Consider the following 25906-nt stretch of genomic DNA (forward strand, 5'->3'; position numbering starts at 1 on the left):
GCTGCAGCCTGAAATCCTCAGTCAGGAGTCTCCTGGTTGTTTCCATCAAGTCAGCTGATTGTCCAGGATGACTGAACTTTTATTGGTCTGAGACTCTTAAAAATCAGAACATAAATCAATATGATCTTTAAAATCCCTAAAAACTCACTTTCATCACAAGACCTTCTCCTAGTTTGGTCCTTTTAACTTGACCCATTTTAATTCTGTTGTTTCTTTTATTGTTTTATTTCAATGATTGTTTAATTATCCTGCTTTGCTTCCTCATTAACTCATTTTTTAGTTTTCACTTCACTCTGTTTATTTTTAAAGACCAAAATTACAAACTGTCTCAGGTAGTTTGATTGAGTTTCTATGCAGGTTCATGTCATTTATCTATGAACTATAATGTTCTCAACAACAGTCCAGTGGATGGTTTTATAGTTGTATTTCAGCTTGACATTAAACCATTTTATGAATGAGATCAATCTATTGTACATGGACAACAGAGCCAGAATAAAACTGAGATGCATAATGAGGTGATAATAAAACCATCAAAATACTAAAATAAAACAATAAAAACACAACAGAGCAAAGAATCAGAGAGGAAATGACTGAGTCTGCTCTCAGTTGGCGTTTTCTGCTAAAGCTGCATGAGAGTGGAACTATATTCCTATTTCTATATTTGTTTGTCATTAATTATTCCAACAAAATGTTTGTGTGGTTACTATAGTTTTAGTAAGTATGATGAAGTTAAATGTTTGGGATTGTGGTTGTGAAAAAACAAGTTTAAGGTCAGTAGCTGAAACTGTTCTGTTCTCTGTTTGAGGCATTTTAGTCTTTTATATTTGATATCATGTTGTTGCTACACTGCCTCCTCCTGGTCCTGCTGCAGTCAGACAGGAAGTTTAATCTTTCAGTTAACAGGTTTATACAGTCGTCTATTTCTATCTTTAAACCTAAAACCAGACCTCAACTTAAAAAACATCCTTTGGATAAATGAGAACTGGACAAAATGACCCAACTGCTCCAAAAATGTCTTCACTCTTTGGTCTAAAACTCAAACTGGTCCTCACAAAAATCAAGATACAACAACACAAACACACTTCAGCAGCTGACTTCACTGACGGCCAAGCGGGTCATTCTCCGGTTGATTATGTGGATCAGCAGCACCTCCGCCTGCAGGACAGAAAACAAAATTATACGAAAGAAAATTCCGACTTTGGAAACACAAGTTCTCCAGTTAATATTCACATGAACTGTATTGAGTCCATCTGACTGATATGTTTGAATTAAAACACATGTAAGACATAATTATCTTGTTATAATGTGTTACTGTTTGTTTGTTGTTTGTGTGTTCCCTTATTGTGTTATAATAAAATGTAAAATAAAGTATTACTTAGATGATTAAGTGTCTTGAAATGTAAAATTCAAGCCCTCCATTTAAAATGTTTGTACTGATTCAACAGATCTGATGATATTCAAAACTCTGTATGAATCAACAACTGAAAATAGACTCATTTATTTACTACTTTTATTTTTAATTTAATCAATAACAGATGAATGTAGACTCAGTGGATTTTTTATGGGTGACAACAGAAAGATAAAAACAAATGTTAAAACAATAAACATGAGATATTTATAAAGAATCTGTTCATTATGATTATATTGATACAATATTTTATTTAAACTTACCCATTACAATTTCCTGTAATGTGATGCCTCCATTTGTGCACAGCTAGAACAACACCAACAACACAAAGAGTCCCAAGAACTGCAGCAACAATCCGTCCAGTGGAGGAACCTGAAACAGATAAAAAGAAGTTAATGTAAGACTCAGAATGTAACTGTAAATCATGTACAGACATCATAACCTACACAAAGAGAACAACTAAAGGTGTGCATGCTCCTAAAATCTAAAATGATTGACTGATTAAAGCAGCAGTGAGATGACTCTCAGCAGACACAGTGATATTAGCATCGATCTTATGAGCAGTTTCCTCCTGCTCGGCTACACAGCTCAGAGGTTGGTTTTGGTCCCAGTAGTGAGGAGGGTCATGTTGTTGTAGCATCCTCCTTTTTCTGAGACGTGTTGATCCTCAGTAGGAAGGATGTTTCAATCACTGTCCTGTCGCTCCACTTTAGGCTTTTTACAGGTGACTTTTGCTACACTCCTGCCGTACCTGAGATCTGCACATGTGTGTGGAAATCTGTCCATAGTCCAGGTTTTCTACATCCTGAGCCGAGGATCACAAGTACAAGTCTATGATGGACTCTGGATTAACATCTTCACTTTATGATAGTTGTTGTCATCACTAGTATTGATAAACTTTGGTAAAACAAGATATTATCCAACCAGCTGAACATGCAGCTTAGAGGTTTATGTTTCACTGAGACATTAAGTAGCACTAGCTAGCTAACATAGACTTACACTGCTGCAGCTAAACTGCAACAACTATTGTCCAGTAATGTCAAGATTTAAATCAACAGATGCTTCTGCCTGGTGGTGAGTCGACTCTACAGCTACTGAAGCACAATGACAGCAGAGTGATACAGTCTGGTATTATGCAGCAGGAGTCTGTTGAAGCTAAATACACTTTAACTCATTAATAAAAAGTCATTTACATTCAGTTTATGACTAAATACTTTCAGATTTTTTTCACATGTTCATATCTGATAAATATTTAGAGATTTCTGGACACATTCACATATTTTAGTTCACATGTTTACTGAGATACAGTTTTACTCTCCACACACATTTACAAATAATATAGACCCATAAAATTCTCTTTTTATATTTCTCTATTTCATTTTTGTAAAATGTTTTAAGAGAACAATCATTTATTTCACTGTGAAACAACAGATAAGGTCATGATTTCTGAATATGAAATTATATTTCAATCTAAAACTTCAGTCTTTGCTGGTTTAATAGTCAGAATTACTACAATTATAAAATGATAATTAATGTTTAAAATCTGCAGCTACAACTTTAATGAACCAAGTATTTTATTAACTTTGTATAAATAACAGTAATCATATAATGTTAGTGTCACAGAAAACATTTCAAATAATAATGTTTTAAGATAATTTTGTACCAGAACAAATTATGCAAAAAGTTGAATGATGTAGTGCACTATACTGACTGTCCACCATTTTATTTCAGTGTCTGAGTTTGTACATTAATCCATTTTTAATTATATTTTATATATTAATCTGTATTTTTTTCCACTTAAATTCCCTCCATAGAATAAAAAAGTAGAGTCCATGACACGTTCACTACTTTATGTCACAAATTCAAAACACAAAGCTCCACATTTTATAAATGTGAAAATTACCACTGTGAGACTCTACAGCTGTCAGTGATGAAGCTAAATGATGATGATGAGTGAAATCTCAGTTTATTACTATTTATTGATGTAAAGGGAATATGACGGGACATGAATGAATCCATCCAATAGTTTTTGAGATATTTCAGTTTGGACAAAGAGATGGACCAATCAGCACTGCCTTCCAAGAACCACGACGCCAGTGTGGCTAAAAATAAGCTTCAGGAGGCCAAGTGATATAAAACTTAGCTGTTAATACTTTGTAAGATACAGTTTGTGTATTTCTTTGTTGTGTGTGTGAATAATATTTATTTATGTAATTTAAAATGAGAGGAACATTTTACTACATAATGAACATTAATGAGTAATTTATTTATTATCAATATTTAGCATAAATCACACTGATGTCTTTAACATTCAGACATATTGAACTGGAGCAGAGCTGGTTAGAATCTGTGATGATGTTGATTCAGTTTATTATTATTATCACTCTTCACAGTCTGACAACAAGTGGAGCTTGTTACTGTAACTCTAAACTACAACAATTTACATTGTTGTCAGATAAATATTTTGACTGTTATTTATTACCTCTTGAACTATATTGTCTATTCTGTTGTAGGCTGGTTGTGTCATTAGGTGTAAATATTTCATGAGAACTAGTTTGTGTGGTTTAACTTCAGTGATGAATAAATCTCTACTGGAACCAGTTCTGTTCTAACTGGTCACATCAAGTCTGAACTTACAACCAGCTGCAGCAGCCGACTACAGGAAACTAATCTTAACATGACTGACTGAAAACAGACACAGTTCAAGCAGCTGGTGGATCTACTTTGCAATGTAATAAGTGAAGAGAATATTTGTGAATTTCAAGTTTACATTTTCCAGTAAACACTGCAGTTTCAAAGCCTTTATGCGTCTTCATGGTATCATATTATTACCAGGCTCTGTCATTGTATATATTTAGAGTTTGGTCCTAGTTTTTAGTTTCAGTTCAGTTTCTAGTGAAGAAATAAAATAATAAAATCATAAATAACTAAAATCTTTGAGTCTTATGTTGTTTGTTGTGTGATTCATGTGTGACTTGGCTGCTGTAACACTGTAATTTCTCATTGGGATTAATAAAACACTCTCTATCTAGTCCATCTGTCTAATTACAGCTAATAAGAAGTTCAGTGAGCTTCAGTATATTTTGGTGACACATTAACTATCTACTAACTACTATCAGTGTAAGACCCTTTTTTTCTTTTCATTTATAACATGAAACTTTTACTGATTCTAAGGATTTCAGTCTCTAAATCAGCCATGTTGTGACAACCATTTATAAATCTATTACAGGGTTTGTGTGTGAATTATTTAACACATTTTTAGTAATGACTAATTAGTGTCAGACCAGTGATTTAACTGGGTTTTACCATTCAAGTTAAATGAATGTCTGAGTGGAGCCTTTAGTAATGTGTAAACTGGTTTTCAGGAAACATTTGTTTCACCATCAACAAACCAAATGCAAAAGTTATTACAGCATCACAAGCTACAACATAACTTACTAAAATATGTTTTAAAGGTCCAGTGTGTAGTATTTAGTAACATGTAAAAGAACAGACTTGGTAAAAATTGAATAGATTATTTATAAATATATCTTAATTAGTGTCTAATCAGCTGAAAATAATAATTGTTGTGTTTTCATTACCTTAGAAATAAGCCCTTTATATCTACATGGGAGCGGGTCCCCCTCCACGGTGGCCGCCATGTTGCATCGCCATGTTTCTACAGTAGCGTAGAGCAGACAAACCTAACACTGGCTCCAGTGAGGGCCTTACGCGTTTTAGATTCAGTGGGCGACTACCAGAAATGCACCGGTTTTAAAACGAAGAAGAAGAGCGGACCAAACATTTTGTATTGTGAGAAGTTTTTGAAACCCAAAATCTGATAAATGGAGGATTATACTTATTTAGAAAATCACAGGAGCGTGAAATGTCGTCAAAGAAATGAAAACACAAAGAAGCTAAATGAAATCGGGACAAGCAATGGCATAAAACGAGGATAAACCCAGATGGAAATCCCTGATGAGAGAAATGTTTGCAGACTGACGCCGAAGTTTACTGCTGGACAGGTAAGAGTGTAATGTATGTTTATTTTGCCCCACTGGTAATGGTTCAAAACCTAGATGATGTAAAATGTTTATTAGCAGTACATTAGTTTCCCTGAAAAGAAACGCTGCCACGTAACGTTAAATATTAGCACACTTTAGCTTCAGTTTGTGCCTCTCACAGAGCTGGTGGTCTGACAAGAGACAACAGGGAGGTGACGTCGTGCTAATAACCCAAAGATTTATTCATTTTCTGTGGCAGTAAGACAACACATTGACTGATAACTAAGATATTTAGCGCTGGTGATGTGCTAAAGACAATAAGTCAGAGTAATGAGTTAGTGTGAAAGATAAACTGAGAAGTCTGCTCATCACCGAGTTAATACATCCTGTGAATTTATATTTATATTATGGACTCATTTACTTTAATGTTATTATTGTCATATATTCTTTTAAATACAGTTTAACTTAAAGTGAATCACATCAATTTAATCTGTCAATTAAAATCTGTGATGTTGAGTGATTCATGTTATCGCTCATCATAGTTTAACAAGTGGAGTTCACCCACTATAACTCCAGTTTAACCAGTGTCAGGTCAAATAATGACCTGTTACCTCTTCTACTCACTCTAAGCCAGTGAGAGAAGAAGTGGTGACCAGATGTGATATAGTATATTATAGTGTGAGATGGAATAACTTGTGTTTTCATACTGTGAGTTTCAGACTGAACACAAAGTTCATTTGACTGCTGGAGTGTTTTTACAGTCTGTGTTTATTCAGCACAAAAACTTATTGTAGTGAACATACAGACGTTTACTATAACTGGCTGAGAATGTACACACTTACTGTGTGTGTGTGTGTGTGTGTGTGTGTGTGTGTGTCTTTGTTATTTCCTCCAGACTCTCTCACTCTCCCTCTTATCTCTGCACATTACTGAAGTGGAGTCACAGAGCTTCAGTGTAAGTGTGAAGTTTTCACTCAGTTTAAAATGTTTTCAACTTGCTTTGAGTTCATTCACTTTGTGTTCAGTCTGAGCACACATTGAAATTTATTCAGAACTAAAAACATGTTAATAATTAAAATCATTTGAATATTAAAATATGATTAAGAAGAAACTCACCACTGATGTTCACGTGTATCTGAGAATAAATCTGATGTTTGATTTCCTCCTGCGTAGCAACACAGCGATAGTAGTCAGTCTTGGTCACAGTAGTTTGGAGGATGATGTCGTAGCGGCCTCCTCTTTCTGTCTCCTGTGGTTCTTCAGCATGAAGGATGTTTCCATCACTGTCCTGCCAGCGTAATTTAGGTTTTGGAAAAGAACCTCGAACTTCACACAGCAGCAGCGCCCAGAACATGGTTTTATCAACTATCATGACATATGGCTTTGGAGCTGCACCTGTGAACAAAGTACAAAACAATAACTTGTAAAGAACAATTACAGGATCAGACATGAACTGTAATACTGGGATGTTTTGTTCAACCTGTCTCTGCTTGTATATGATCATATTTCAGAGGAAAAACAGAGAAACAGTCAAATAGAAAAGCACATCAGCCTTAACTACACATCTCAGGAATGTTTGATAGAACATATTTCAAACAAGTTTCAACTAAATATTTGGTAACTTATCACCACTGCAAACACTATTTCTGACTCATATCATGACAGAGACACATACAGTGAAGAAGTTTGGACAAAACTTGAATTTCTGTTCAGTTTCTTGAGCAACAAAAATAAAAATGAAATCAGGTGTAATTTGTTGTCTGAGATGTAGACAGTATTTTCTATCACACTAAAGTCATGTAAAAACTGTTATAAATTAAAGCTGCAAGCAGCGTTGAACAGGCCCTCGCGCCTCCGCGCACGTCAAGCCGCAGCACAATCGAAGGGCTTCTGTCACGGGCATGTAGATGTCTTCGGACCCAGGCTGTTTTCAGACAGTGCAAGAGGGAGATAAACATCACTTCCTTTGTCTACAGTTTTGCCTGCTGCTGGGGCTGCTTCACTGCTATTTTGTAGGGGGCGCTATTCAGCCAGTTTGCATCACTGATGGAATATTGTCATGTAGACGTGTTCAGGCCGGGATTCTTATCAAACATGTAAAGTTTGGTGCAGACTGGAGCATTTACAATAAAGTTATAGCAACTTCCTCTGTCATGGCGAAGCATCAAATCTCAACGGTGTGAGGATGAGAATTTTCTGCAGGGTGAGACATGTCTGTCTTGCTCACACCTGTGTCATCAAAATTATGTAAGTTTTGGACCCATTCACTTGAATTTCAATTAGTAAATTGAAAACTCTTGATGAGTTTGTGTGTAAAACAAATTAATTTCCTAATTTTCAGCAAGTCTATTTTTAGAAAAGTAAAGACTTTTCACCCACATGACCTGGTGAAAGTTTGATTGACATGTGTACTGTCAGGTGTGTCGAGACATTAAGTAACTGCAGCTGGACACAGAAAAATACTCATATATTTGAATGGAGAGTGTGAGCGAACCGCTAGGTGCTTGGGCCCTAATAAAGGAAAAACTGCAGTACAGAGCCACAAATTTTACTTTTGATTTCATTTTTCTGCAGCACTTTATCACTAAACTGTCACCCTCACTCAATGAGCTCCACCCTGCAGACGCCTCGTTACATCACACTCGTACCTGAGAGGTGTTGTGCTGGTTTTGGATACAGGGTGTGCTTCTCAATCTGACACAATATCTTTGATGTAAACTCTGTTTAAAAGTGATCTGTTTATATAAAAGTCTATAGACTTTACTGAACAACATATCAATAATGAATCAATAACACCACCTATATTCTGACTAACTGTTTCATCACAGTCTCAGATTGAATCCATCCATACAGATGCAATACCAATAGTTGCTCTGCAGATGTCGCTATTTTGACTGAATCAAATGCTTCAGAACAGTGAACCATTTTCAACACAACTGCTTCATATTGATCCAGTGCTTTACTAGCAAGGTACACACCATCGTCGAACACAAAATACGTTTGGATGATTTATTGAGGCTGTGGCCGTGGAGGCAGCGGTGGGTCTGTGACGTCACGCTTGCTGACTCTGGCAGTGATTGGCTCTGGTGATGAATCCGGAAGCGCAGGAGGTTCGGTGATTGTTGTTGACGCCGAGTAGAGATGAAACAGTCTGACTTTATTGTCGCTGTGGTTGAAGGGAATGCCTACCCTTACAGGAATCGTTGGAGGCGAACGACAGTTGAGTCTCTGATGTTGGGCTCCATTTGTGGATGTATAGACAGCCGAACTGAGAGGAGGACGGGCCGTGAGTTCACTGTGATGGATAGTAACCCGGACTGTAGGCAGTGATGAGAAGTTGAAGCCGCCTGCTCCCGCGGCTATGACTGTCACTTCCACAGTTTTCGGTTCTCGCTGATGGAAGAGAGGAGGCCTGAGATCTGCCGGGAAGCGGGAGGTCACGTTAGGGGAGCATGAATGGAGGTGCCCACGAGGCTGGTATGTGCACCGCTGAGGTACCGCCGGGACCCTCTGCTTTGGTCTGACTGCCGTGTCATGGCTGGAGGAGAGGAGAACCAGTTTCGAACAAATCTTCATCCGAATCGGACGTGTTGATCTGCAGTTCGTGATCCATGGTAAATTGACTTTTTGAAATTGAAATTAGGACGTTTGTCCAATTTTTTTTAATAATGTAATCATGCGATTAGGCGAGGAGTGCAGTTTTGTCTGTCAAGAAATCTGAGACATAACGGCTAATATCTGGTGTTGAGCTTGTTTCTGAGAAATTGGACTGAGACTGCATGTACATGAAGTGCAGAATACGAGAGCGGAAGAAGAGGAGAGGCTTAGGTGGTATTTATAGGATGGCCAGAAGTAGCGTAGTTGAGGTGTGGTCCTGCTCCCGAAACTTTGCTTAATAGCTTCAATTCAGAAATCTGTTTCCCCGATCAATACACTAAACTAATATAAAACTGTCTCATGATGCTCAGATCTCATATTCAGGTTGTGGCTACAGGTTTGAGACACTGACTAACACTCAGATTAGCTGCAATTCTTCCAGTTTAGCAAAAACAATCTGATGAACAATCACACTGTAATTTATTTAATTCTGGAAAATGTTTAAGGAGATCATGATCTCATATAAAACATAGTTATGTTAGAAGGTTTGTATGATATCATCAACATGGCAGACAGGTAGACTAATACTGGGAAAAACAGAACTTTGCTGCCTGTTTATTGAACAGAACTGATTGGAGGAAAAAAAGAAACCACAGTCTCAGATTTCACAAACATCCTGGTTTAAACTGGCTGCACATTCACAGACACGACTGCTTTGTGTCAGTCCCAGATGGGTTAAGGCTGGAGTTCACTTGAAATGAACTACTGTAGGTCTTACAACGTGTCATCTAAAGGTAAAAGTGTTTATAGCTGCTCTGAACTGAGTGTAAAGCCTGGCGTTATAGAGAGGGGCGAGACGTGATAATCATTTAAATGGTGATAACAGCTCACACTTTCATACAGTCTCCCCTTCAAGACATCCATGCTGTTAAAATCAGGAGTTTGAGAGAGAAGTTTCTCTTTCTTACCTCCACACACCTGGACAATCACTGCATGAAGCTGGATGTACTTAATAGGTTTAAGAAAGTTACAAAATTTATTGGACGCAGTGACACAAACTGCAATGTGTCTCAAATATCCATCATGTTTGATAAAGAGGGAATCTCTCCATACATGGTTGCAGCGCTGTGGGGACGAGGCCCTGCCAGATGTGTTTTCTGACTATTTGACTTGAGTCCATCTGAGACTCTTAAACCAGTCACATCAGTAAATAAACATTTTATAAAAACACTCACCAACATGAAGCTTAATGTGGAATATTTGTCTTGGCTGAAGTTGTGGAAAATCACAGGTGTAGTCTCCACTGTCAGCCACCTTCGTATTTCTGATGATTATGGAGGCGTTTCCTGACTTCAGTTCATCATCAAAATGTGAGACTCGTCCTTTAAACTGCTCATCTTGACCTGGATAGTCATTATTGCTATGAATGCCTGCATTATACACAAACACCTGCTTCTGATCATCTTTCTTCCAGACAAACGATTTAAACACAATGCTCTCCTTGCTGCTGAGTGAACAGGGTAAAATGACGTCACTTCCTTCCACGATCACTTTGATGACATTTGGCTCTGGAGGACAAAAACATGTATTAATCAGTATGTTTACATGCAGAATAATCAGGTTAAGACAGACATATGGAAGTTTGTTGTCATAGCAACATATCAACTTATGTTGTAACAAGAAACTTTTCTTGTTTCTTGTCGTCTGGAACATTGTCTTCAACAAATCCTTTGCTCTGCCCTGAACATTATATATCTGCACTTGTGAATATTTTACTCTGTAAATATATTAATAATTTTATGTATGTATGTATTATTGTTATTATATATTATTATGAGTGATATTTATTATTTCTCTATTTGTTTTCATCTTTTATATTTCATTTTACTAGTCCTTATTTATCAGCATAACCTCAGGAGAACATCACACTCATTAATAAATAATAACATTTAAGTCTTTTAACTGTTTTTCCAAAATGATGATGATCTTCATCACTGACTACGTCATCAGACTATCTCTGTCTGTCCATCCAACACACAAATAAATATTACACCTGGTTGAAAAAATGAGTGAGAGAAAGAAAGAGAAGCCAGAGAGAGCGCTGCAGATCGAAGAGGAAAACTGAACTAAACAAAGTCAAACTTAATTCACCATAATTCATCATGATCACTATGAAGTCAATAAAAAGACAGTAAGGACGAACCTCTGAACTACACAGACAGAAAACACCTGCCTGAAGCCTGAAGTCACATCTGAAATGCATCAAACTGTCAAAACTTCTTTCTATCTAAACACTGTGGAGCCATTTGGTAACAACTATGGAAACAAAGCATGAAATAAATCATCTGGAGAACAAGAAACATTAAAGAGGGAAATCACAGCTAATAGTAACTGTAAAGGTTCATCAGGTATTAATTTGGTTTTAATCTTTCTAGATGCATTTATGGAGGAATGTTTTAGTTTAAGAATAATGTGCATTAATACAGTTTAGAGTGAGAGTGAAATATCAGATGATGCTACATAACAAACATAACTGACTCATTTAGTTTAATGTTATTATTGTCATAACTTCTTTGAAATACAGTTTAACTTAAAGTGAATCACATCAATTTAATCTGTCAATTAAAACCTGTGATGTTGAGTGATTCATGTTATCGCTCATCATAGTTTAACAAGTGGAGTTCACCCACTATAACTCCAGTTGAACCAGTGTCAGGTCAAATAATGGCCTGTTACCTCTTCTACTCACTCTAAGCCAGTGAGAGAAGAAGTGGTGACCAGATGTGATATAGTATATTATAGTGTGAGATGGAATAACTTGTGTTTTCATACTGTGAGTTCCAGACTGAACACAAAGTTCATTTGACTGCTGGAGTGTTTTTACAGTCTGTGTTTATTCAGCATAAAAACTTATTGTACTGAACATACAGACGTTTACTATAACTGGCTGAGAATGTACACACTTACTGTGTGTGTGTGTGTGTGTGTGTGTGTGTGTGTGTGTGTGTGTGTGTGTCTTTGTTATTTCCTCCAGACTCTCTCACTCTCCCTCTTATCTCTGCACATTACTGAAGTGGAGTCACAGAGCTTCAGTGTAAGTGTGAAGTTTTCACTCAGTTTAAAATGTTTTCAACTTGCTTTGAGTTCATTTACTTTGTGTTCAGTCTGAGCACACATTGAAATTTATTCAAAACTAAAAACATGTTAATAATTAAAATCATTTGAATATTAAAATATGATTAAGAAGAAACTCACCAGAGATAAACACATATATGTCAGCATAAGTCTGATGGTTGATTTCCTCCTGCGTAGCAACACAGAAATAGTTGTCGGTCTTGGTCACATTGGTTTGGAGGATGACGTCGTAGCGGCCTCCTCTTTCTGACACTTTTGGTTCTTCAGCATGAAGGATGTTTCCATCACTGTCCTGCCAGTGTAATTTAGGTTTTGGAAAAGCATCTCGAACTTCACACTGCAGCAGCGCCCAGTTCATGGTTTGTTTAAGTGGTGTGACATATGGCTCTAGAGCTGCACCTGTGAACAAAGTATAAAACAATAACTTGTAAAGAACAATTACAGGATCAGACATGAACTGTAATACTGGGATGTTTTGTTCAACCTGTCTCTGCTTGTATATGATCATATTTCAGAGGAAAAACAGAGAAACAGTGAAATAGAAAAGCACATCAGCCTTAACTACACATCTCAGGAATGTTTGATAGAACATATTTCAAACAAGTTTCAACTAAATATTTGGTAACTTATCACCACTGCAAACACTATTTCTGACTCATATCATGACAGAGACACATACAGTGAAGAAGTTTGGACAAAACTTGAATTTCTGTTCAGTTTCTTGAGCTACAAAAATAAAAATGAAATCAGGTGTAATTTGTTGTCTGAGATGTAGACAGTATTTTCTATCACACTAAAGTCATATAAACATTGTGTATAAAATATGAATCATAGGTTCTTGTAAAGCATGTTTGAGCCTTTGTGTTATCAGAGTTTAATTGTGTCAGTGAGAAACATTTGATCAACAGTCTCAAGCTGCCAGAATGAAAAACTGACGATCAGATTAGTTGTAGTTCTTCTTTAGTAGCCGACAGCAGCTGATCAAACATTTAACTGGAGGTTTTTATTTTCTCACACAGGAAGGAGAGCATTATTGTTTTAAACTAAAAACTACAGGTTTGTTCATGTTTTATAATCTCAATTCCTCCTAAAACCTAAAATCCGTTAAAATTAAGATTCAATTTTCATCAAATATTTTATATGAACCAAATGAAGCTCTAATGAGACAAGAGGTAAACCTACATTTTAATACCATATTCTTCATTTCTTTGATGTAAACTCTGTTTAAAAGTGATCTGTTTATATAATAGTCTATAGACTTTACTGAACAACATACCAATAATGAATCAATAACACCACCTATATTCTGACTAACTGTTTCATCACAGTCTCAGATTGAATCCATCCATACAGATGCAATACCAATAGTTGCTCTGCAGATGTCGCTATTTTGACTGAATCAAATGCTTCAGAACAGTGAACCATTTTCAACACAACTGCTTCATATTGATCCAGTGCTTCAGAAATCTGTTTCCCCGATCAATACACTAAACTAATATAAAACTGTCTCATGATGCTCAGATCTCATATTCAGGTTGTGGCTACAGGTTTGAGACACTGACTAACACTCAGATTAGCTGCAATTCTTCCATTTTAGCAAAAACAATCTGATAAACAATCACACTGTAATTTATTTAATTCTGGAAAATGTTTAAGGAGATCATGATCATTTATTTTGTTTTTCATCTTAAACTCTTGATTTCTGAATCTGAATTGATCTTACATCCTAAAATCCTTTAAGATTCCTCAGAGATCAGTGATCAGCTTTTCCTGATGACACATCTAAACAGTAAATAAGTTGAACAGTTTTCTTTATTACTTTAGTGTAACAGAAAACACTGCTGAGATCTCAGACAACATATTTCAAATAAGAGAATTTTAAGATGATTTTGTAGCAAAACAAACTGAGCAAAAAGTTGAAGAATAAACAAACTTTTATAAATCACTGCTCGTTCAATAATAAACCTACCAGTGTGATTATTGTGCTGAGAGAAACAGAAAGAGAGAGGTTGTTGTTTTATTTGCTGAGAAGAATATTTACACATTAATTCTGCTGTGAGGAAGCTGCCAGACAGCACTTAGAAATATACAAACACCTGACTGTAACACAGACAAAAACTCACCAGTGGAAACACTATTTCCAGTAAACACATATAACACATATATAGTGTAAAGAAGTTTGAATTCTTGTGTAAACAGTCATTATGTAAAACTTGTTATTGGTGTAGAAATGTCTCCACTCATAAGTGATGTGAAATTAGACTCACTTAAAAATACAAGAATGATCCCTGATCTGTTTCACAGTTATACAGATTTTCTAGTTTGTGAATGATTGAGGCCTGTAGGAGTCAAAGTTACAGCAGGTGTCAGATGTAGAGACAGTGACGTCATCATAATCAGGACTCACCTGGGATGTTTTCAGTTGTTCTGTCTTTAAAGACACCACCTAAAAAGAAAACATAGTTATGTTAGAAGGTTTGTATGATATCATCAACATGGCAGACAGGTAGACTAATACTGGGAAAAACAGAACTTTGCTGCCTGTTTATTGAACAGAACTGATTGGAGGAAAAAAAGAAACCACAGTCTCAGATTTCACAAACATCCTGGTTTAAACTGGCCACACATTCACAGACACGACTGCTTTGTGTCAGTCCCAGATGGGTTAAGGCTGGAGTTCACTTGAAATGAACTACTGTAGGTCTTACAACGTGTCATCTAAAGGTAAAAGTGTTTATAGCTGCTCTGAACTGAGTGTAAAGCCTGGCGTTATAGAGAGGGGCGAGACGTGATAATCATTTAAATGGTGATAACAGCTCACACTTTCATACAGTCTCCCCTTCAAGACATCCATGCTGTTAAAATCAGGAGTTTGAGAGAGAAGTTTCTCTTTCTTACCTCCACACACCTGGACAATCACTGCATGAAGCTGGATGTACTTAATAGGTTTAAGAAAGTTACAAAATTTATTGGACGCAGTGACACAAACTGCAATGTGTCTCAAATATCCATCATGTTTGATAAAGAGGGAATCTCTCCATACATGGTTGCAGCGCTGTGGGGACGAGGCCCTGCCAGATGTGTTTTCTGACTATTTGACTTGAGTCCATCTGAGACTCTTAAACCAGTCACATCAGTAAATAAACATTTTATAAAAACACTCACCAACAAAAAGCTTAATGTGGGATATTTGTCTTGGCTGAAGTTGTGGAAAATCACAGGTGTAGTCTCCACTGTCAGCCACCTCCGTATTTCTGATGATTATGGAGGCGTCGCCTGACTTCAGTTCATTTTTAAAATGTGAGACTCGTCCTTTAAACTGCTCATCTTGACCTGTATAGTCATTATTGATATATCTGCCTGCATCATACGCAAACACCTTCTGATCATCTTTCTTCCAGACAAACGATTTAAGCACAATGTTCTCCTTGCTGCTGAGTGAACAGGGTAAAATGACGTCATTTCCTTCCACGGTCACTCTGATGACATCTGGCCCTGGAGGACAAAAACATGTATTAATCAGTATGTTTACATGCAGAATAATCAGGTTAAGACAGACATATGGAAGTTTGTTGTCATAGCAACATATCAACTTATGTCATAACAAGAAACTTTTCTTGTTTCTTGTCGTCTGGAACATTGTCTTCAACAAATCCTTTGCTCTGCCCTGCACATTATATATCTGCACTTGTGAATATTTTACTTTGTAAATATATTTATAATTTATGTATGTATATATGTATTATTATTGTTATTATATATTATTATAAATTATATTTATTATTTCTCTATTTGTTTTCATCTTTTATATTTCATTTTACTAGTCCTTATTTATCAGCATAACCTCAGGAGAACATCACACTCATTAATAAATAATAACATTTAAGTCTTTTAACTGTTTTTCCAAAATGATGATGATCTTCATCACTGACTACGTCATCAGACTATCTCTGTCTGTCCATCCAACACACAAATAAATATTACAGCTGGTTGAAAAAATGAGTGAGAGAAAGAAAGAGAAGCCAGAGAGAGCACTGCAGATCGAAGAGGAAAACTGAACTAATTGTAACTGTAAAGGTACATCAGGTATTAATTTGGTTTTAATCTGTCTAGATGCATTATTTGTTTAAATGTTTATTATTAAATAAACAATAACAATGAAGTCTGAGATTCATAATAGGTTTTGCCATTTTAAGGATTTTAATGTGGTAATTATACTCTTTTTTGTGTGGAAAGAACATATCAGATACACATTATTGTTCCAAGCAGAGTATTTTTACATGTCTGGAGGGGATTTTTAATTTACCATAATTGATCATGATCACTATGAACTAAATAAAAAGACAATAACAACAAATCTCTGAACTCCACTCAGATAGCGAGCACACCCAGAGTTCATCTACTATACTGCAGAAATATCACTGTCCACAAATATAAAGCATGTTTGATACAGAAGATGGAGTTTCCACAGACACAGCTGCTCCACCATGAGGACGACGCCCCCACCTGTTTCTAGATCTGATGGATCATTATAGATACTGTAGAAAAGGTCCTGATGTGAACTTGATCCCAGTAAGAATGTATGGCTTCATTATAGTAGTAAAGATTTCAGTGGTTATATCAGAGGACTGTTGAGGCTAAACTGCTGTCTCGTCAGAGCTCTGAGTCCTGATTGGCTGAGACACACAGACCTGCCAGAGGTTAGTTGGACTGCAGGTTATCAGGAGGACACAGGCAGCATTAGACCTCAGCAGAGCCTCAATCAACCACAAGCCCACTGATACTGGTTTCTCTCTTGTTGGGACTCGTGTGTAAAAATTGAGGAAATAAGACGTTCCGCTCATCAACCTTTATTTCAGTCACACTTCCGAGAGCCGTGGTGGCGCTTTCTGTTGTGGCAATACTACGTGATTTTTAACAAGCTTTGTACCGTAACGCGTGAGAACGCCGATCTGGACTTCATGGTGCATTCAAGTGCACCTCGTAAAGTCAGAAATCTATACTGGAATGGAACAGAAGGTTGCTAAAAAACAAAACAAAACGCAAAGTTGAATTTTTTTTCATATTTTTTGTTGTTGAAATACATACATCTGTCATTACTTTCTTGTTCTGTCACTACAGCATCTTTAATAATTAGATGCTAAAATCACAACAATATCCCGATGATTTCTACATACAGATATGACAGATTTTAAAAATTCTAATTTATTCTGTGATGATTTTCAAGTTTTACTGCAGCATTTATTAACTATACATTCAATAAGGCTGGAATCCAGTGAGATCCCCTCATCTTTCTTTCTCTCAATCTCTTTTTTTTTTTTTTTTTTAATTTTTGTTTTCCTGTGTGTGTGTGTGTGTGTGTGTGTGTGTGTGTGTGTGTCTGTGTGTGTGTGTGTGTGTTCAGATCCCATATAGTACATCAGTCCTCCCTGCACCAGCCCAAATCACCTGGTTTCTCTGTTTCCAGCTACCCACATGCTCCACCTCATCTGCACCTTCTTTCCACCTCTCATCAGTCTATTCTATAGAATAATACCTACTTTTCATGGGCCTGGTGAGTTTTGCAGTCTGGTAATTCTAAATCAACACAAGGACAGAGTAACGAGGAGCAAGCAAGTGAAAAGCAAGAATGGTGAATGGCTGTTAATTAAAATGAATAATATTTATCATAAATCAGTCAGTAAAGCAGGTTTTACTGAGAACAGTTCTGCATCTAAACAGAGACTGAACAAGGAGGAGTGATACAACAAGGACTGCAAAAATGCTAGAAAAAAATAAGACAGCAGTTCAACTTAAAACACCGTCAGCCACAAAACACAGACCTGCAACACAATTATGTTGAAACACAGAATACAAACACATAATAAAACATAAGAAAAAACAACATCATGATCAGAAACTAAGAGGAACTGAGGAATCCACTGATCAAAATCAGTTCTTGCAGAGATGGAACAACTTAAACAACAAAAAGACAACCTGGCCCTATAAAATGGAACATTTTGAAAAACTATGTGAACAAATTTCACTGAACAATCTCAATCATGAACCGAAACAAATTAGAGAAAAATTGACAATCCTTGAATCAGCAATCAAAAATAATCAGAACCCCCTTGATTACCTAATTACAATGAAAAAATTAGAAAATAGCATAAAAAGAAAACTAAGACCTGGGAAAGCATGTTGAACTGATGGCATCAGGACAGAGATGCTGAAACACAGCAGCCCTGAGCTGAAACAGGCTCTGCTTCAGTTGTTCAATCTCATTCTTCAATCAGGTTGCTTTCCTGAGATCTGGAGCTGGAGGCTTATTTCCCCGATACATAAGAGTGGAGATAAATTGGACCCTAATGACTACTGAGGCATCTGTGTCAGCAGTAATCTGGGGAAGGTTTTTTGCAGCATTATCAATAACCGGATGCTGGCCTTCCTTATTGAACACAATGTCCTGAGTAAAGGACAAATTGGCTTTTTACCAAATCACCGCACTACTGACCACATTTACACTCTGATTAATCATCACGTACATCAAAAAAACAAGGGGAACATTTTTGCAGGTTTCACTGATCTTTAAAAACGCTTTTGATTCTATTTGGCAAGAGAAAGATCATGTTATAAAATTCTCCAAAGTGGTTTAGGGGATAAACTTTATGATATAATTAAGTCGATGTATGTCAGGAATAAATGTGGAGTAAAAACTGGCAACACAACTACAGATCTCTTCACTCAAGGAGAGGTGTCTTTCAGGGCAACAGCTGAACTGTCCAACTCTGTTTAACATCTACATTAATGACTTAGCAGTACTGTTAGAGCAGTTTGGAACACCTGGCCTAACCCTTAACAATAAGGAAGTTAACTTCCTGCTCTGTGCTGATGACCTGCTGTTGCTGTCACCCACACAACAAGGACTACAGCAGCACCTGAACCTCCTGGAGCACAACTGTCAGAACTGGACCCTGACAGTCAACTTTAACAAATCTAACATAATCATCTCCCAAAAGAAACCCAAATCTCAGGAAAGCAAATATCAATTCAAACTAGAAAACACCATGTAGATCACAGCTTATACTATGATTACCTGGCTCAGAGTCAGTGACTCAGGTAACTTTGGTCTTGCAGTGAATGCACTGAAACAAAAAGCATGTAGAGTATTTTATGCAATTGAAAGAAAAATTTACAAAATAGAAAATTAGAATTTGGATAAAAATATTTGACAGTGTAATCCCATCAGTCATCAGGACTACACTAGATGGGACAAGCATCCCATAGAGACCCTGCATGCAGAATTCTGTCAAGAAGTCATGGCTACCGACAGAGAAAAGAGTCTGTGGTCACTGCACAACAGTGAGGTAGAGACACAGATGCACTTCCTCTTAAAATGTGACAAACAGAATAATATCAGAGTGCAAAAAACCCCACATACATACAAACACACAAACAAACAAACACACAAGCACGAGTTTAATGTTTTCTGCCATTTTCCAGTTCTTTTATTTATTCATTTATTTTATTTAATGAATTGTATTATCCTTGATGCTTTGGGAATATTGTTCATCTGACATTCATGCCAAAAAATCTTGCTGACTTGAGATTGAAAAAACTGAAGAGAGACGACTCCAGTCTGACTCAATGTACTGGAGTTTAGTGATAACAATTTGATTTTTTTTAATCTGCTTATGTAGAACTGAGTGGGATATTGTTTTTATATATTGGTTTTAGCATTTGATTAAAAATGCTGCAGTAAAACAACATGGAAAATCATCACAGAGATACGTAGAGACTCGTTATAGAAGAATATGCTGACGTTTGCTAATAACAACTGCTGCTAACAATTTGATGTGATTATTTTATATAATTTTGTAGATTGTAATCTGTAGCACTGAACAGGCGATTGGTTTTGCTTTGCTACGTGATTATTAAAAAATATTGTAGTGAAAGAACAAGAAAGTAATGACAGATGTTTGAATTTCAACAAAGGAAAATTAGAAAAAATATGAACCTTTCCTGTTCTTCGTGGCCGTTCGAGTTTAGATTTATGAGTTTACGAACTGCACTTGAATGCACCATGATCAGCAGTTGCTGTGGGAAGAAAATCAAACTTCGATCTGTAATTGGTTTCTAATTTGCATAAATTTAAACTCTTGGCGCTGCCATCGCGCTGCTCGGTGATGCCAAGGCGTCTGAAGGCCTTCATCACCAGCTGGCATTAGAAATGAATGACTGTCGGCTGCTTTTGTCGCTTATGAATCTTTCCTAACTGGACGCGATGCGAACGAGCGAACATCAGATTGTCTCCGAGGTGAAGATGACGTGACCGCAGAGAAACAAAGCATTCAATAAAGTAAAAGATAAAAACATGCAAACCTGCTCACACAATCTGTGGGTTATAGAATACGGTGTAACACCTGTTTTCTACTAATTATGAGACAGAAAGTCATAATTAAGAGAACTCAGTTTCCTTCCTTAGTGAAAGTAACATTTCTGTAACTTTATAATTCAGTTTAATCATCAATTTAAATAGTTTTCTTACCGTTTTCATCACCAAACGTTGCTTCAAACCCAGTCAGGAGAGAGAAAAACACGAGAAGAAGAAGCTTCATAGTTATCGATGACGTCTGAAGATTAAAAGTCACTTTAACACCACTTAACGAAGACTTCACGACTCGTGACAGAATAACAGTCTCATCCGAAATATACTTTTGGTTTCTCAGCTTCCGCGAGCAGCAACAACACTGTCATCGTTATACCACTGCTTCCTACTTTATTCTACACATTTAATCTGTAACTGTGTAAAACACAAAAAGGAACACAGAGCCAGGACGACAGAAAACACCACAGAACAGTCCTGATTGACTGATTGATTGATTTGACCTGCACTTAATCAACAGGAACTAAACCTTTTCAGTGAGGTTTCCTCAGAATACACAGCAGTGTTCACAACACAAGTGATCTTTTACAGTTAATGCTCAACATGTGTCATCACACTGTTGCAGGCTTTCAGTTTATTAACATACATGAAGGGAAGTCCTGAGACGACAGACAGTCCAGAGCTGAGGAGCCTCGTTTCTGCACAAAAAGGGGATCAAGAGACAGAAAGACACACAGCTTGATGCTCTTGTGTTTAACTGTTGGACAAACAAACAGAATGATGGAGTTTATTCAGAAAGCTTTATCCAGATTATTGTCAGCAGGACAGACCTAGAATTTAATGACTAAGTCCTGTTCACATACACTATATGGCCAAAAGCATGTGGACGCTCACACATCAGACCAATGTATGTAGGTGAGGAGAAGGAGTTTAAATTATATTCTGGATTTTTTTGGAAGCCAATGCAGAGAAGCTAAAATGGGAGAAATATGATTTATTTTTCTAGTTAGCACTGGAGCCCATCTTTGGACTCAACTCAGACTCGACTCGGGGCCCCCATGACCAATTATGCTTAGGGCCTCCAAATGGTTAGCAGCGACCCTGGCCACTATGTTTTTAGTCTCTGACAGCCAGAAGGGGCATAAATCTAACAATTGAGTAACCACACAGATAACACACAGATAAACTGGAGGTGAGTGACGTTTATAAAAACAAAGCTAACTTCAGGTTCTAGTTGGCTGTGTAGCTCTTTGATTTGATGTTGTAGAGACATTCGTCCTCTGTACAGCTCATTCAGCTTTTCCTCCCTTTCAGTTGTCCAGTGCTCTCACACCACTGATTTTTCTGCTTTTGTTTATTCACCAGTATGTCTCACATAGGTGCTATGCCATATGTAAAAAATGCCATATGTAGAAAAAACCTTAAGCAGATGACTGGCAGCAACTACAACTGAAGACTTCAGATTAAAATCTCTACATATGTATGATTTTATATGATATGTATGATTTTATCTGCCAACTATCAAAACCGACTGACCCAGACTGGCACAGACCTGCTCGGTCCCATCAGTCGCCAACATTAATAAACACATATCTGTGAACAACTACAATATAGTGTTTTATAAACCATTTATCAAAAGTTTGAATACTGCTAAATAGGCAGGGGTTAAAGTAAAGTGTTACAGAAAGGTTGAAGAAATATTACTCAGCACAGCAGCATTATTAAGCCTTAATGACACAAAGGATGTATTTTAATTTAACTTTATTTTTTATTTTACATTACTTTATTGCTGTAAAAAAGAATGCATAAGTTTCAAACCAAAAACTAAATAGTTTGTACCACACAAGGGACACAAAGCTTTAGCACACATGTTGCAAATGTAGAGATCAGTGACAGAAAACTTAGACATAGGGCACATGTTCTTTTTAACTGCCACACATTTCCTTGAAGGTGATTAATAAAAAAAAAACCCAAGGCTGAGCAATTCATATTTTCATTAAAACAAGCAATAGTTACAGTCACAATGATGGGTTTATCAACATCTTGGCTTCGTTCACCAACAGCAAGTTTTTATTGTAAAATTAATGAAATCATGTGACATTTTGGGAAATACGTTTCCTGTAGTCTTGTTATAGCCTTCTAGTTGCCAGGCAACCACCAGAGGCTCTAGGAAGTCACTGCACCTGGCCAAGAGATAGTCATACATAACGTAACCCCCATAAAAACCTCAACTTCTGGCTTCAGTTATTGTGAGATGCTTAAATTAAACAAGCACAATATAACATGTAAAGTAATGAGCTTTAGACGTGCTAGTGAGTGGATTTAATTACCTTTGGACAGAATCAGGCTAGCTGTTTCCCCCTGTTTCCAGTCTTCATGCTAAGCTAAGCTAAGTAGCTGCTGGCTCCCGTTACATACAATATCTAATGTACAGACATGAAAGTCTCCTCATATAACTCTCATCAAGAAAGCAAATAAGCAAATTTCCCAAAATACAAAACTTTTCCTTTTAAATCTGTCATAATTGCCAGTGTGACAAAAACAAATAATTCTTTAGTGTTAAAATTAAAATTCTGATAGTCGAATAAATTCTTAAGTCATGTTGTTTAACTTACAAAAAACAAAAAAACAAACAAACAACAGATGCAGTCAAACTTGGTCCAAAATGACAGCTTGAGAGCAAACATTTTCATTACTGTACTGAGACGAACTGTTTTATGAAAGCACTCACCAACAAGCTTGATGTGGAATATTTGTCTTGGCTGAAGACGTGGAAAAACACAGGTGTAGACTCCACTGTCATCAGTTTCAATTCTTCTGGAAAATGTGAGACTCGTCCTTTGAACTGCTCATCTTGACCCAAACGACCATTATTGTAATGAATGCCTCCATCATACAGGAACACCTCTGTCCGATCATCTTTCTTTCAGTCAAACAGCTTAAACTCAACGTTCTCCTTGGTGCTGAGTGATAGATAGATAGATAGATAGATAGATAGATAGATAGATAGATAGATAGATAGATAGATAGATAGATAAGACTGTGTGAATGAGTGTTACTGAGAGACAGAACAGTGGTTCTCTAGTCTACCCTGAATAGTTAAAGGTTAATAAGAAAGTGTGAATGTATTTAACATGAGCCATTATATTTCAGGTTTCACTGAATAGAGAAAGTTTCATTGTTAGACAGTAGAGGGCGCCACATTGCTGAGTATAGAGGTTAAAACAACATCACATGGGGAATTATCACATAACAGTCCATAATTAGAAGTCAGTTAACACAAATAATTAATTTATACACTTTTCTGTGATAAATATTTAGATTTTTATCTCATCTGATCAACAAGAACACCTGTAGGAAGCAGTGTGGTTTAGAGTCCTCCCTGTAAAACAACAACCTATTATCACTGCTGTCTCATTTATTATATATAAGCACAATGATCTACATTTATTTGTCCTCTGATCTGTGAGACAAAGCAACATTTACTCACATCTGACAGGCTGCATATTCAGTGTTTATAATCTTCACCCTCTAGATTCAGTTGACTGGAGGATGCAAAGACAACATATATATATATATATATACACACACACACACACACACACATATATATATATATATATATATATATATATATATATATTTTTTTTTTTTTTTTTTAATAGAATATATTAAAGTCATAAACTACAAAATCATAGCCTATGAGTTTAAAGTGAGGTTAAAAACATTTTTGATTGATTTTGATCAATCTCCCTTTTTTATGCTTTATTGAACCATGAATTTACAAACAACAAGGCAAATCAACCATCAAAAATCTGGCATGTGTCTAAGGAGTAAGATATAACAAAAATCAAAAATGAAATAAAATGATTACAAATATGGAAAACTTGAGCCTTGGGGCATTGCTCACCAGTTTGTTCAGTTGTTCAAAGCTGTGTTGCTGCTGTGCTTCCCGCTGCCACACAACTTTCTGAGTGGTGAACTCACATCAGGCAGGTTTGGGATGAACTATGAGAGGTACCGCACCATGCTGAAGAACCTCATAAGTGCAGCTTTGTCATGTGGTTGTGGCATGTCCATTACTGCTTTGACCTTTTCTTGTTCTGGTTTCAGGACCTCTGAACTCAGAATGTGTCCAATATATTTAATCTCTGTTATTCTGATCTTGTGTTTGTCTTTGTTCAACTGGAGATTGATGTTCCTTATTCTGTCAAGAAGCTGTCTCAGCCTTTTGTCATGTTGTTCATTGTCTGCACCCACATCAGAATGTCCATCAATGATATTCACAACTCCTCCCAAGTCCTCCAGGCTCTGAGCAATGTATATCTGGAAAACCTCCGGAGCTGATGAGACACCAAAGGTAAGCCGTTTGAATCAGTATCTACTGATTGGTGTGACTGGTGTGTTAAAGGTACATGACTTAGAACTGTCCTCATCTAGTTGTATTTGCCAGAATGGTTTGTGTCCAATACCAAAAAGAACTTTGCTTTTGGTATCTCTGCCACAACCTCCTCTACTGTCTGCAGGGGATAAAGTTCCCTCTTTATGGCTTTGTTGATGTCTTGGAGGTTAATGCAGATTCTTATTTTTTGTTTGGCTTTTGGACACTGACCAAGCTGTTAACCCAGTCAATGGGTTCTGTTTGTTTTTCAACCAAGTGTCTCCATCCTTTCCAGTGCACTTTTGATTTTGTCTTTCGGTGCTAATGGCACTTTTCTGGGTGGGTAAATAACTGGAGCTCCTGCTGGATCAATCTGAATGCGATTCTGTCCAAGTACACACCTCAACCCTGTGAATACATCTCTGTATTACGTCAGGATGTCTGAAGGTTGAGGCGCTCCATCACAGTAGCATCTTCAACCAGGAAATTCACCTCAGAGAAAAACAAAGACTAGAGTTTAAATAGGAAAAGCAACCAAACTACTTTGTCAAATTAAACATATTGATGGCAGTAATTTATAGTCCACCATGTTATCCAAATTCTTCGTTTAAACATAATCTGGGGAAGTTACTTGACTGGTTAAATCAAATCAGTAACACAATTATAGTAATGGGAGATTTTAATGAAAACATTTTAAAAGGATCATCAATTTGTAAATTCATGGGCCAAAAAGGATTTAAACAGCATGTCACACAAGAGACTACAGAGAAGGGGAAATTGATTGATCATGTTTATGTTAAAACAACACAGTATGATGTGGGATGTGCAGTGATGTCCGCGTAGTTCAGTGATCATGAAGGTATTCTGTGTAGTTTTAGTGTTAAAGATGATCAGGGGCAGTTAGACGACATAGAAAGTTTGTTTGTGTTTGATGACTTTGAGGATGTGGAGGCAGTTTGTCTGAGTCAAACAGCTACATCGCAGTGTCCCAGTGCAAGTGTTGTCATTGTGTTCATGTTGTAGTTGTGCTTATCTCT

The 25906-nt window shown here is 36.7% G+C and overlaps 1 protein-coding gene across 1 annotated transcript in view; it reads right to left on the reverse strand.

Moving 5' to 3' along the window:
- The window catches only part of LOC137180906 (hemicentin-1-like), a 164887-nt gene that overhangs the window by 79009 nt on the left and 59972 nt on the right, over positions 1-25906 (reverse strand). The window contains exons 5-8 of the mRNA XM_067586181.1: positions 15289-15618; positions 14531-14569; positions 12244-12522; positions 10224-10556 (exon numbers count right to left, since the gene is read on the reverse strand). Of these exons, the coding sequence (XP_067442282.1) occupies positions 10224-10556; positions 12244-12522; positions 14531-14569; positions 15289-15618 (981 nt within the window). The remainder of the gene's footprint in view (positions 1-10223; positions 10557-12243; positions 12523-14530; positions 14570-15288; positions 15619-25906) is intronic.

The sequence above is a fragment of the Thunnus thynnus genome, chromosome 4 (genome assembly GCF_963924715.1).
Source record: "Thunnus thynnus chromosome 4, fThuThy2.1, whole genome shotgun sequence".
NCBI lineage: Eukaryota > Metazoa > Chordata > Actinopteri > Scombriformes > Scombridae > Thunnus > Thunnus thynnus.